At 40.9% G+C, this 14518-nt stretch overlaps 1 protein-coding gene across 1 annotated transcript in view; it reads right to left on the reverse strand.

Annotated features, from left to right (window-relative positions):
* Window positions 1-14518, reverse strand: part of MAPK1 (mitogen-activated protein kinase 1) — a 102854-nt gene that overhangs the window by 27319 nt on the left and 61017 nt on the right. The window contains exons 2-3 of the mRNA XM_045802532.2: window positions 12575-12757; window positions 10692-10881 (exon numbers count right to left, since the gene is read on the reverse strand). Of these exons, the coding sequence (XP_045658488.1) occupies window positions 10692-10881; window positions 12575-12757 (373 nt within the window). The remainder of the gene's footprint in view (window positions 1-10691; window positions 10882-12574; window positions 12758-14518) is intronic.

Below are 14518 nucleotides of genomic sequence, written 5' to 3' on the forward strand. Positions count from 1 at the left end.
ATCCTCACAACAACCTCTAAGGCAGTGATGACCATCCAACACGCTGGAGACGAGGAACAGGCTGGAGGAGTCTGTTAAAAGGCATCCTCATCTTTCATTATCTGCTTATCCCACAGAAATCTTGCTTAGGTCACTTGACAAAAACTGTACTGGGTAAAAATAAAGTCACCAGAAACTGCCCAGGGTCCTTTCTCGGGCTACTCCTGCTGGCCCTCTGAGGATCAACATTGCTAGATCAGCTGCACTTGCCTTGTTTCTCAGACTTTACTTCCTGCCATTCTTCCATCTGTTCCACAAATGCAGGTACCTCCAAAGATTCTTCCTACTTCCTTCTCTCCCATGTAGTCAAATCCACTCCCAAAGCCTTACAAGAGGTTTCATATACTGAAGATGAATTTTTTTGAAAATTTTATTTATTTAAAAGAGAGAGAGAACACACACAAGGAGGGAGAATAGCAGAGGAAGAGGGAAAAGCAGGCTCTCCGCTGAGCAGGGAGCCCAATGCAGGGCTCGATCCCAGGACTCTGGGATCATGACCCAAGCTGAAGGCAGGCAATCAACTGACTGAGCCACTCAGGCACCCAGAAAATGATATTTACTTTTTTTTTAGGTAAATATCCAGCTCCAATACTTTGGTGCTACTCCAGACTCCAACACATATAAAATTTAACTATAATATACAGTTGACTCTTGAAGAACATGGGTTTAAAACTATGCAAATCTGCTAATACATGGATTTTTTTTCAATAAATATATTGGAAAAATTTTTTTGAGATTTGCAACAATCTGAAAAAACTCGCAGATGAACTATGTAGCCTAGAAACACCAAAAAATTAAGTTAGGTATTATTGCAGGAATACAGTGTATAATATATATGACATACAAAATACGTTAATTGATTTGATGTTCTTGGTTAAAGCTCCTGGTCAATAGAAGGCTATTAAACTTGGGGGGAGTCAAAGTTATACGCAGATTTTTGATTGTGTGTGTGGGAGGGGGCAGGTGTTGGTGCCCCATATCCCTCTGTTGTTCAAGGGTCAACTGTACTTAGACTCATACAATTGGAGGATATTTTAATTCCTTTGCATTGGGGAACTAACCTGAGGAAGGGAGAGACATGTTCATAAAGCCAGGCCAGAGTATAGGACAAGGCAGCCTGGAAAACAGACTGTTTTGTAGCCTTACTGCTTTAATTCAGTTAAGAAATGCTAAGAGCCTGAGCTCAGGCCATAAAAATGGAGACAAGGAGGAAAGGACATGCTGAAGAGATATTCACAGGACTTAAACGGACATCAATCTTTGCTTAAATATCCCAGAGCTGGGTGTCTCAACTCAACTTCAGAAAGCTCCCATCCACCTCATAAATGTCTTCCTCTAGGCTCGGACACCAGCATCACCATACAGTGCCTCTAATCCCACAGGTCCTGCAACAGATTTCAACTATACCATTCAGGAGGAGTTACGTATCTGTGGCTGCACAATTCCCATCAACCTACTGCATCTTCAAAAGAAGCAAATGTCACATCTGCTTTGGCAGTTACTCTACCAGAGGCCATTTTCTATGTGTATTGAGTCGCCTGGTGAGGAAATCCTGGGTCCTGCTCCATAGCTCTGACGCTAACTCTGGCCACTGTACTCTCATAACTTTGGTCTACGTTAACTTCCACCATAAGCACGACCATCACCTTTCAAAGCTGGTTTGCTTGCCAAAGCCATTACACTCCCAATAGTTACAGGCCTGATGTATGGCCATAAGCTTTTATGCAGGATCACAGTACGTTCTAACTTTGGCCTGGCTGATCCTGAGGCTTTCAATGTACCTGGCACCCTGTTTGTTTCTTCCAAGCCTTTTCTACCAATTTCAGTAACACCGCCTGCAGGAAGTCCTCCTAGTAATCATGTCCAGGAGGCTCACTAGCAACATGGTCCTCTTTGGCATGATTTCCAACTCAGAGAAGCAACTACTGACGATTTCTTCTTATATCTGGAGGCGAGTCCTCTAAACCATTCCGAGCCATCACCTGCCACGTTACCCTACCACCAATCCATTTTAATTCTGTGGCTTGAACTCTTCAATATATCTGTGACCCATAGTTTCTCATTTTTTCACTTCATCTGATTCAAAGTCAACCAAAGCTCACCATTCAGTCTGCCTTCAGTTGTATAAATGGACACCTAAAAGCCACATTTTGAATTGTACAGAGAAGAAATACTGCATCTTGTCAGCAGAGCAAAACCAGCACAAAGCCCACACCATGGCCACAGATTCTTCATCGCCCCCATGCCTAGTATCACACAGACTGGATGGGTCCAGACTTGATACACAGCTTTTTATCGGCTAGTTGAATAAAAAAATAAGTTCCAGATAGGTTTAGAAAGCCAGAATATAAGAAATTCACGTATGAGGGAGGCCATGTATTGAAGCTGATGTTTCCACGCTCCTCATTAGTGTGGGCAAAGAAATGGAGGCTGTGTTTTAGAGGGCTTGATTAGATTCCTAAATATCTACAAAGACAGGGGATAAGTAGAATAACTTTAAACAATCATGGCAGATTTATTTTCTAAAAAGGGACACACAGGGGCGCTTGGGTGGTGCAGTCGTTAGGCATCTGCCTTCGGCTCAGGGCGTGATCCGGGCGTTCTGGGATCGAGCCCCACATCAGGCTCCTCCGCTATGAGCCTGCTTCTTCCTCTCCCACTCCCCCTGCTTGTGTTCCCTCTCTCGCTGGGTGTCTCTATCTCTGTCAAATAAATAAATAAAATCTTTAAAAAAATAAAAAGGGACACACCATTATAATCCCATCCTCCATGCTCTTCTTATATGGTCTCTGAACTTGTATCAAGAGGGTAGGCTCTATCTTCCCTCCTCTTGAATTTGGGCAAACCTTTATAACAGCTTGAACCAAGAGAACATAGCAGAAGTGATACTATGTGACTTTAGAGGCTATTCATAAAATACAACATAACTTGCACCTGGCTCTCTGTCTGCTGGGCTACCTGGAACCCTCTGCCCATCTCAAGAGGAAACCCAGGACACGTGGGCTACATGTGGGTGTTCCAGGTGACAGCCAGTATCAACTGCCAGGTCCATGACAGGATTCCAGCCCCTACCTTCGCATTTTCTAGCTGAGATCCAGACGTGAGAGCAGAAACCAGCCATCACTGCTACCCCTTGACTAAATTCCTGATTCTCAGAAGCTATGAGCTAACACATGATTATTGTTGTTTCAGATTACTACATTTTCAGGCGATTTGTTACAGAACAAGAAACAGCTACTACAGTGGTAGTGGACATAGTGCTTGTGGTAGGACAGGCACTCTCTGAGCAGGCCCCACTGAAGTGATACTGAACCACTGAAAAGATGTCAACCACGGAAAGACCTGGGGAAAGCCAGAGAAATGCCCTAAAGAATCTAGCTGGGCAAATGTGAGGGGCAGAGGTGGCAACTAGACCAGAAACCTCCTAAAATGGCTCTTGAATTGACTGCTTCCACATCTCAACTGCCATGGCCTTGAGATTCAGTTTAGTTTGTCTGGAATTAGGAAGTCCAGATTGGCTACCCGCCCGCAAGCTAATTCATCCTCTAAATTCCTGCCTAAATGTTGTTTCTAAAATATAAGTCACCCTTCTGGCTCAAAAATCTTGAACCAATCCCCTCTGCCTACTGAATGAAACCCAAATTCTTCTTTTTTTTTTTTTTTAAAGATTTTATTTACTTGTTTGAGAGAGAGAGAGAGCACACGGGTAGGGGAGGGGCAGAAGGAGAGGGAGAAGCAGGCTCCCCGATACAGGGCTCGATCCCAGGACCCTGGGATCATGACATGAGCCAAAGGCAGACGCTTAACCAACTGAGCCACCCAGGCGCCCCGAAACCCAAATTATTTAAGTGTAACCTTCAAGACCATTCACATGCTGCCACCGAACTACCTTCCCGATCTCCTCTCCCCCACCATCTTCTATGACCACATCTGCTCCTATTGACTCCACACTACACCCGCTTTTTTAAATAAAGATTTTATTTATTTATTTATTTATTTATTTATTTATTTGTTTGTTTGTTTGTTTGTTTGACAGAGAGGCAGCGAGAGAGGGAACACAAGCAGGGGAAGTGGGAGGGGGAGAAGCAGGCTTCCCGCCGAGCAGGGAGCCCGATGCGGGGCTCGATCCCCGAACGCTTAGATCATGACCTGAGCTGAATGCAGATGCTTAATGGCTGAGCCACCCAGGCGCCCTACACCTGTTTTTATGACCTAACTATGCAACAACCTTTCCATTGAGCACACTATCCATGCCATTCCCTTACCCTAAACCCAACTTGAAAGGCACCCCTTCTGAGAAGTTTCCCAGAAATCAACAACACCCCCACCCAAGAACTGATTGCTCAGTTTTCTAAACTCCTCTAATACTTTGTTAGACACATATTAAAGTACATCCCACAATCCATGATAGTTAACTGTGCATATGCCCATCTTCCCAGCTAAGAGAGAAACAAGTTCCCCCAAAAAGGCAACACTTGACTGACTTGTTATTCCTAATTGTCATATACATGGTGGACACCTGACGTTTGGTCAATAAATAACTTATTTTACATGTTTATAGGAAGCACAACAACTGGGGTGGATTAATTGGCACAGACTCTAACGGTGACCATTTTTCACAATATCTGAATTGCTGATAATCTTTTAAAAAATAAAAATCAGGGTACAGAGTTACCAGGGTTAAAATCTTATGTTAAACAATGTTAGTAAAATTACACCACTCAAAGTGGCAATATTGAGGAAGAAGGAAAAAATTAAAAACTGGAATTCCTAGTATTCCTTCACTAGGAAGGACAACATAACCTATCATGCTGAATGCTGCAATACAGCTATTTCCTTAAGATTAAAACTAAATGTGCAGTTGCTCTTCCTCATCCTCTCCCTGCAGGAAATCCGGTCCAAAAGCCCTTCAGGGGGGTTCATATGACATAAGGATCTCCGTGGGGTTAGGAGAACCGTAGCGGCTCACTGGAGTGTGAGGTAAGAGGGCTCCAGATCAGGGCGTAGTCTAGGTGTGAGGTGAAGAGGGAATTCATGTGGGGAGGCAGCAGCAGCCCACCTAGAGTCTGAGAGTCTGAGCAAAGTGAGCAGAGGATCCATGGATTATACTGTACAAACCAATTATTTCACTGGAAGTTGCAAAATGGTGATTTTTCTAGTTTTATTATTTGTTCTGCATGAACTAGCTGGCATTCTTTTTGAAGAGCCATTGTTCATCAACTGGAGCTGTTTATACTGATGCACAAATCCTACTGGAAAGACATCCCTTTCCTTCAGTGACTGATTTTCAGAACAGCGAGTTGGTCTAAGGGTGACCTTGTTTTATTATTTGTATCCCTCATGCCTAGTACAGGACATAGAACCAGAAGGTTCTCAAAAGTTACTGGTTACAATTTAAAAAAAGAGGGAGATGTGGGGTTTAGACCTCTAAAAGATTTCACAACCCTATTCACGGTCATCAATGAAAAGCTCATATGATTTAAAAAAGACAAAAATAATAATACCACAACACTGAAGGCTAGCCAAATTTATATGGTAATGACTAAAAACTATGAAGGCTACAAAATAAAAAAGTATATTCATTATAATTCCATACAAAGGAGGGGCGCCTGGGTGGCACAGCGGTTAAGCGTCTGCCTTCGGCTCAGGGCGTGATCCTGGCGTTCTGGGATCGAGCCCCATATCAGGCTCCTCCGCTATGAGCCTGCTTCTTCCTCTCCCACTCCCCCTGCTTGTGTTCCCTCTCTCGCTGGCTATCTCTATCTCTGTCGAATAAATAAATAAAATCTTTAAAAAAAAAAAAATTCCATACAAAGGAAGGTATGGTCAAGTAGCATATGGTACAAGAAACATAAAAGGACCTCCAGCACTCCTACCTGGCTGCTTTTTAGGCTATGTAAACTCAGAATTTTATTAAACAAAGGAAACCCCAAAGACAGATTTCACTTCCTATCTTCCAGAGTCCTCCCTCCCAGGCATAACCAGAACAAAAAACTCTGTGATCCTAGCACCCTGGGACTCCAATTGGGATTTCTGTGGGCTCTGTCTAGCAAACATCAAGGACACAGACTGCTAGAGACCTCATTCCCCTGGTAGTTCCACTAGAAATATGCTAGCAGAATCTCCAAATAGGATCTCTAACCCTTGTGTTTCTGTGGCCCTGAGCAATAAAATGGGAGTCTACAAGAGAGGCTCTCAGAAAGGTTCTAAGAGGTCAACATCTACTTGCCTCAGGACTTCAGAAAACAAGTGCAAAGCATGTTTATGGAAGTGAGAAAGAAATCTTAACTGCGGTTGACCTTGACTAGAATGAAAGTCAAAAGTTAACAGTCTAAAAGACATTAATAACAACTGATACCCCAGGGCTCAAGAGTAAGAAATACTTTAGTAAGAGAAGCCAATGGAAAAAGGAAGAAATGACATGACTGTGAACTTGAAACTTGAAAAAACCCTAAATAATAAGAGGTAAGATCACAGGTTACAGACTTCCTTGGTACAGGCATCATGGTCACCCCAAGGTACTGAGGATGTGATGGATATACAGTGATTTCAGAGCGCAAGCAGAAAAGACCCTTTCCCCCACTGCTGCTCTCTCAACCCTCACAGATGCACCTAAACTGCCACCGTACCAAGACCTACCTTTGGGAAATGCTCACCATGACAAATCAGGGATGATATACCATACTCATCTTTACAATGAGATTCTCTCCTGAATATTCATGCTCACGTGAATGAAGCCACACCCCATATCTACACTTCAAAATGTGGGTGAATTATACTGCTGTAAATATCTAAATTATCCTATTGTGTTTCTGAGTCTCTGTGTTATGCTGGGTTTTGAAAACAATACTTGGATTGTGCAGATGGCCAACAACACAGATCTATCAATGTGGGTGTAAATTTTGGTGAGTATGAATAAAATGGCCCTAGGTAAAGACAAGCCCACAAATAGTGAACAGACAACAAAGTAATCTGGTTCTGTTTGTTTTCTTCTTAAGGATGAGCATTTTCAAACAAAAGTTAAGAGTCAACTTTTCCCATACTGAAAATACTGATTGAGAATGTCTCTCCAAAAACAAAAGCAATCTGTCATAACAGAGTTGTGGTAAGAAATAGAAAGAAAAAAGAAAAGAACTAGGAGACATAAAAATATTGTAATTTTTCAAGAAAATCACTAAGAGCCAACAAAGTGTGGCCATTCCTACAAGCAGCTTCATTCCTTTTGTGCCCACCTGGCTTTTAGTTGCAGATCCATGGGAAGGGATCTGGTTACACCCCATGTAAGACATAAATCTAACTTTGTAGGATCCCAAGAGATGACAGAGTCCAACCCAACTGTATCTAATGTAGGAAGCTACCCTCCTTTCACATCTCAAAGAATGTTAGTCACCCTGTTTTAAACACTCAATGATAGTGAATAAGCTGACCGACCGACCACCTGGTAACAGAACCCACTGCCTTTTTTTTAGATAGTTCCAGAAGGTTCTCCGGGATCTACTTCCAACCAACAGCTCCAGCTCAGCATTAATGACTTCCTATTACTCATCCAAAGCTGCAGCCACACAAAACAGGCCTCAGTGTTTACGCACTAATCCCTTAACTTCTTACTTTCCTTTCTGCTGTTCCTTTTGCCTACTATGATACTCTTTGCCTAACACAGCCACTCCCTTACTGAAAGCCTGCCCATCTTTAGAGGACCAGCATGGACACCACCTGCTTCCTGATGCCTCTCAAAGCCCCAGCCAGAACTAACCCACCTCTCTCCTTTGCATCTGTACACTTTTCTTTTCAGTACCTCAGTTACAGCAGATATTATTATAATAATCATCTATCGTTTATCAGAATTCTGACCTATCAGTTTTCAGACTGCAGGAGCAGACACTCCTCCCTCTCCCTTGCCAGGTATTCTTTAAGGGCTTCTCACAGGAATGTCTGTTAAACTGAAGTCCAAGAAATGATTACTGCTATACATTTAAATGCACTTTTTACATAGCTTTGAGATATAATTCACATACCATATAATTCACCCACTTAAGGTATACAGTTCAATGGTTTTTGGTACTATACTCACAGGGTACACAACTGTTACCACCATCTAATTTTAGAGTATTTCTGTAACCACAGGAAGAGTTCGTGTATTCATTAGCAGTCTCCCCATTCCTCCCCAATCCCACCTGCCTAGGAGTTTATTTTATTTTATCCACTTTCTGTGCTACCGATTTACCTATTCTGGACATTTCATGTAAGTAGAGCACACATTACGTAGTCTTTTATGACTGGCTTCTTTCACTTATAATAATTTTCTAAGGTTCATCCACATTGTAGCATCTATCAGTATTCCATTCCTTTTTATTTCATTGTATGGATCTACCACATTTTATTTATTCATCATCAAAGGACATTCAAGCTGTTTCCATTTTTGGACTATTATGCTACTTTAGATTATTTGTATGCTAGTTTTTGTGTGGACACATTTTCATTTTACTTAGGTATACACCTAGGAGTGAAATCCTCCTCACCAACATTTATCATCTGACTTTTTGATTATAGCCACCCTAGTATGTATAAATTGGTATCTCATTATGGTTTTGACTTGCATTTCCCTACTGATTTACGATACCAAGCATCTTTCCATGTACTTGTTGCCTATTTGCATAACTTCTTTAGAAAAATGTCCATTCAGATCCTTTGCCGAATATTAAACTGGGCTATTTATCGTTTATTGTTGAGTTACAAGAGTTTTTCAAATATTCTAGATATAAAAGTCTCTTATCAGATACATGATTTACAAATATTTTCTCTCATTCTGTGGATTATCTTTCACTTTCTTGATGGTTTACTCTGTAACACAGTTTCCTAATCTAGATAAAATCAATTTTTTTCCCCTTTTGTTGCTTGTGCTTTTTTTGGTGTCACGTCTAACAAGATCTGCCTAACGCAAGACTGCAAAGACTCACTCCGATGTTCTCCAAGCCTATTCTAGTTTAGCTCTTAGATTTAGGTCTTTAGGGGCACCTGGGTGGCTCAGTGGGTTAAGCAGCGTCCTGGGATTGGCTGCTACTGGCTCCACACTCAGCAGGAAGTCTGCCCCTCCCCTGGCTCGTGAATGCTGGCTCTCTCAAATTAAAATCTTTTTTTAAAAAAGCTTTTATTTATATATTTTACAGAGAGAGAGAAAGCAAGCACAAGAGAGCACAAACAAGGGGAGTGGCAGACGGAGAGGGAGAAGCAGGCTCCCCACTGAGCAGGGAGCCTGATCATGGCGGGCTCTATTCCAGGACCTGGGATCATGACCTGAGCTGAAGACAGATGCTTAACCGACTGAACCACCCAGGCACCCCTCAAATTAAAATCTTAAAAAAAAAAAAAAATTTTTTTTTTTAGGTCTTTGATCTGTTTTGTGTTAATTTTTGTACATGGTATGAGCATATATCGAGCTGTCCCAGCACTTCAATCATTTGTTGAAAAGAATGATCTTGGCACTCTCAACCAAAAATCAGTTACCATAAACATACAGGTTTATTTATTAACTCCCAATTTTATTTCATTGATCTATATGCCCCACTCTTATGCCAATATCAGTGTCTTGATTACTATAGTTTTGTAGTAAGTTTTGAAATCAAGAAAGTGTAATAAGCCCTCCAATTTTGTTTTTTCATAAGATGATTTTGGCTATTTTGGGTCCTCTATTCATTTCAGGACCAACCTGTCCATATCTGCAAAAAAGCCACCTAGAGCTTTGTCAGGGAACACACTGACTCTGGAGATCAATTTAGGGGAGCTCTGCCTTCTAAACAGTATTGTCTTGCAATCCACAGACATTGGATATCTTTCCATTTATCTAGGTCTTCTTGGATTCACATGCATTTTTATCAGACTGAATCCACATCCCTTCATATCTAATACATCCTGAGATTTCCCTCCTTGTTTAGCTCTGCTACTATTAAAATAGAAATATATGCATCCAAATGCTACCCATTTTTAAGAGAACTCTGAGGACTGTAAGGATCTAGGGTTTCCCCATTTATTGGGAATGCCTTAGGTACTAGTCATTAAAGGTTAAGTTTTTTGCTGTTTTCTGAGTGTTCTTTGTATAAAATTTATTGAAAAAAAAAAGGTTACCAATGAAATGGATTTTTTTACTTACACATAATGCACATGATCCTTTTATATACGTAAGCGTAGATATACACATATATGTAAGAAAATACCAAGAACTTTGGAAGAAAATATACCAATATATTATAGTGGTTACCTCTGGAGAGAAAGGAACAATCAAATGGAGAAGAAGAGAACTAGCACTTTTTACTTGCATGGGGGTGGCCATAAAAATGTTTTCATGTATTTCTGGTGTGATTGGTTTTTTTTAAAGATTTATTTGTTTATTAGACAGAGAAAGACAGCCAGTGAGAGAGGGAACACAAGCAGGGGGAGGGGGAGAGCAAGAAGCAGACTCCTAGTGGAGGAGCCTGATGTGGGGCTCAATCCCGGAATGCCAGGATCACGCCCTGAGCCGAAGGCAGACGCTTAACGACTGCGCCACCCAGGCACCCCTCTGGTGTGATTTTAAATATGAATAACAGTATAAATATGCCCCAGTGAAAGAGTTTTTTTCAACATATATCACCCTAAGAGTAAATAACGAGGCTGACCTTGAGATCGCAGGTGGTGTTGAGCAGCAGGTTGGAAGGTTTGAGGTCACGGTGCAGTACATTAGCTGAATGGATATATTTTAACCCTCTGAGGATCTGGTAAAGAAAATAGCAGATATGGTCGTTGCTGAGGTGTTGCGTCTTCAAGAGCTTGTATAGATCTGTTTCCATGAGGTCCTGTACTATATACCTATTTAGACAGGTTAAGGTAATACAGCAAGTATCTGGTTACACTTAGCAAAGCACAATGAAATAAAAATGAACCCTCTCCCCAAACGGTCCATTGATATATCACAAGGCCTACAAGGAAAATGAGGAACTGATGATGAAAACCTGGTATACCTCTATGGAAGGACTCTAAAATAGTTAACCCCTTCTTAGGTCCTGTGAAACAACAGGAATTAATATCTGCCTGATGTGACAAATAACAGGCCTAGACTCAGATGAGACAGGCTGTTATGGAAATACTGGCTAATCTTTAAGTCTCAACCTCCTAGTCCATCATCAACAAACCCTCTCCAAGGATTACTGAAAAGGGCTTTGAGAAGGTGGTAACCAGCAGGCATCATACATTCTCCTCCTCTTTTTGGCCCAGCAACACCTTGTAATGTCACTGTTCTTTTACCTCCCTTCTTGTCCCCTCCCCCTTTATCAACCATAAAACCTTTGGAAATACAGACCTAGAACACATCGCTATGAAATTCAGCCTTCAATATGCTTGTCTCTCCAACTGAGGTTAAGATCCTAAATAAATGAGAGTACTGGGAAGTCATGCTACGGGGCTCATGCTGGTTCTGCTCCTCTTGCTTTCTTGCCTATCCATGTATCTAAGCCACCTAGAGTTTTATCTGTAGCGGATTTCTTTCTTACAGAAATTAAATTCTAAAACTCTTTAGCTTTAACTTCACCAGATATTATTTCATCAGCAGTGTTTTTGCATTTCTCTTATTCATTTCTGGGTAAATATTATTGTATGTCCCCTACAGATTCATGCTAGATGAGACACAGTATGCGATTCAGAGGAAACAGAATCTGGAAACTTGTCATCTTGAAAGAGACTTGATTTTCCTAGTAAAAGGTAAAGGAGGACAACAGGTGGTAGCAGCAGGAGGCATCTCACCTAAAATAACACTACAACTTGATAACAGAGCTGTTTAAAAATGGAAAGGGAGGCCTAGAGACAGTGAGCTGCCCATCCCTAGAGGGGCAGAATGCAAACTGGGAAAACTGGCAGGAATGCTATACTAGCCCCAATAGTAACTTTTTCCTGACAGACCTTCTTCAGTATACTTAATGCTTCTATCTTTCAAATGCAGTCTTTAACCAGGCAGCATCCTCTGGGCGTGCTTAGTCCAGATTTCTAAATGTTGCTCATAGTTAATAACATAACTTCAGAGCTGAGTCAGCTTTAAAGATCATGAAGGCTAGGCTAGTATCTTAACTCTAAAGATGAGAAAACAGACCTAGAGGTGGACACTGTCTAAGATCAGGATAGTCTGGATTTGCCCTGATATCCAGGGCACCTTCTTTCTTAGTCTACTGTTCATTCCTTCTCTTTTTACCATAACAAACCATACCTTGAATGGAAAAAACATGACTGGAAATGGTATTAAGAGTTTCGATAACTACACTTAAACAAAATCTTTACCGAAACACAGAAAATATTGGATTTGCTAAAAGACACTAAAAACAGTTACTGACAACTGATAAATAAATCAAAGAAAAAAATTATACAAGTCTTCTAGGAAATAGCAAGCAGATTACAATTTCCCCTTTAATGTGCTTTATATACTTTTTCTTTACTCTGATAAATCCAGGTATTTCAAGTTACATTTCCTCAACAAGGTGACCAATCAGTGGAGTCAGCTGTCTGAAAAGGATACACATCTTTCATTTGCTCGATGGTTGGTGCTCGAATAATATCATTGATTCCAATGATGTTCTCATGTCTGAAGCGCAGTAAGATTTTTATCTCCCTCAGGGTTCTCTGGCAGTAGGTCTGGTGCTCAAAAGGACTGATTTTCTTGATAGCTACTCGAACTTTGTTGACATTATCATAAGCAGAGCTAAAAAAAGGGGGGGGAGGGGAGAGATGGCATTTAAAATAGTTTCAGAACATCTTGGCGGAAAGAATAAAAATCGTTACAGTATTATATGTCTACCACTCTGGGTAAGTACTTGTTTCATACACATGAAGGCAGCATGTATGTTATCCACAAAAAAGCCTCAAGCTAGGAAGGATGCACCTGGCACAACGTAGCACATACTGAATGTCAAACTCAGAGGGCCCAGCCCTGGAACATGGTTTTATGCCACACATGCATGCACAGAACATCTTCCCACTGTTTTTAACAGCAACTGCATTTTGGTGAGAGTAATCTTTTCTGTCTCCAAACAACTTCCTATTGTTGTATCAGATTCCTCTGACTCAGCAGAAACATTCAAATGACCATCAACCACATCTTTATTCCTAACAAAAATGGACCCAAGAGGACGCCTTGATTGCTTGCATCTACTTTGTCTTACTTGCAAAATGACATGACTCTTCTTTTTTTAACTGTTTCAAGTAATCAATTTAAGTAGGCTCATACAGTTCCAGGAATGACCTTCATATAAATGATAAGCAAATTATTCTTGGTGAAGAAAAATGATGGTTCTATGTATATTAAAGTGGTTTTTAACCATAAAACACAAAAGCCATAAGGAAAAAAAAATCACATTTTAAGACAGTATTGGTAAATACTACATGATTTTGAAATTTATTATAACACGTTAAAAAAAACTTTGCCCTCCAAAGCTCTTCATATACATAATTACATTTTGTCTTCACAATATCTTTAAAAGTAGGCGATAGCGATGTTTTTATGTACACTGTCGAGGTAAGATTCCCTTAAAGAGGATAATTCATTTACCCAAAGGATTAATCTCTCTAGGCCTTCTTCTTCCAAAGTACCTTAGGCTTACATCCTTTTCTCAGGACATTCTTTATCTGGGTACATGCTGCATTGATAGGTTGCCACCAATGGATGGGCCCCATCACTCAACTGAAGTGCTGCTCAAATTGTGGTCCCCAGACCCCTGCATCAGGATCACCTGACATTCTTTTTAAAAATGCTAGTTTTGGGGCACCTGGGTGGCTCAGATGGTTAAGCATCTGACTCTTCATTTTGGCTCAGGTCATGATCTCAAGGTTGTGAAACTAAGCCTCACAGCAATGGGCTCTGTGCTCAGGAGGGAGTCCGCTTGAGTCCCCCCCCCCCCCCCGGCCCCGCGCGCCCCTCCCCCACTCACCCATAGTCTCTCTCTCAATAAATAAATCTTAAAAAAAAAAAAAAAAGCTCGTTTCTGTGCCTCATCCTAGGCCTTCCTTTTTGAAAAAAAAGGAATTCTTAATTCCAGTATAATTAACGTACAGTTATGTTAATTTCAGGTGTACAAGAGAGTGATTCAACAATTGTATACAGTACTCAGTGCTCACCATGATAAGTGCCCCTTCATCCATTTCATCCATCCCCCAGCCACCTCAGAGTGGTGGGGGGTGGGGTAAAAAGGAAGAGTCTATTTTTTTGTCTTTTTTCTTTGTTCATTTCTTTTGTTTCTTAAATTCCACATATGAATGAAATCATACAGTATTTGTCTTCTCTGACTTATTTTACTTAGCGTAATACCCTCTAGATCCATCCATGTTGCTGCAAATGGCAAGATTTTATTCTTTTTTAATGGCTACTCAAGTAATATTCCATTGTATATATATACATTTTCACCCACTTATTATCGATGGACACTTTGGTTGCTTCCATATGTTGGCTATTATAAATACTACTACA

This window comes from Ursus americanus, chromosome 30 (assembly GCF_024610735.1).
Source record: "Ursus americanus isolate L20-20 chromosome 30, mUrsAme1.1.p, whole genome shotgun sequence".
NCBI lineage: Eukaryota > Metazoa > Chordata > Mammalia > Carnivora > Ursidae > Ursus > Ursus americanus.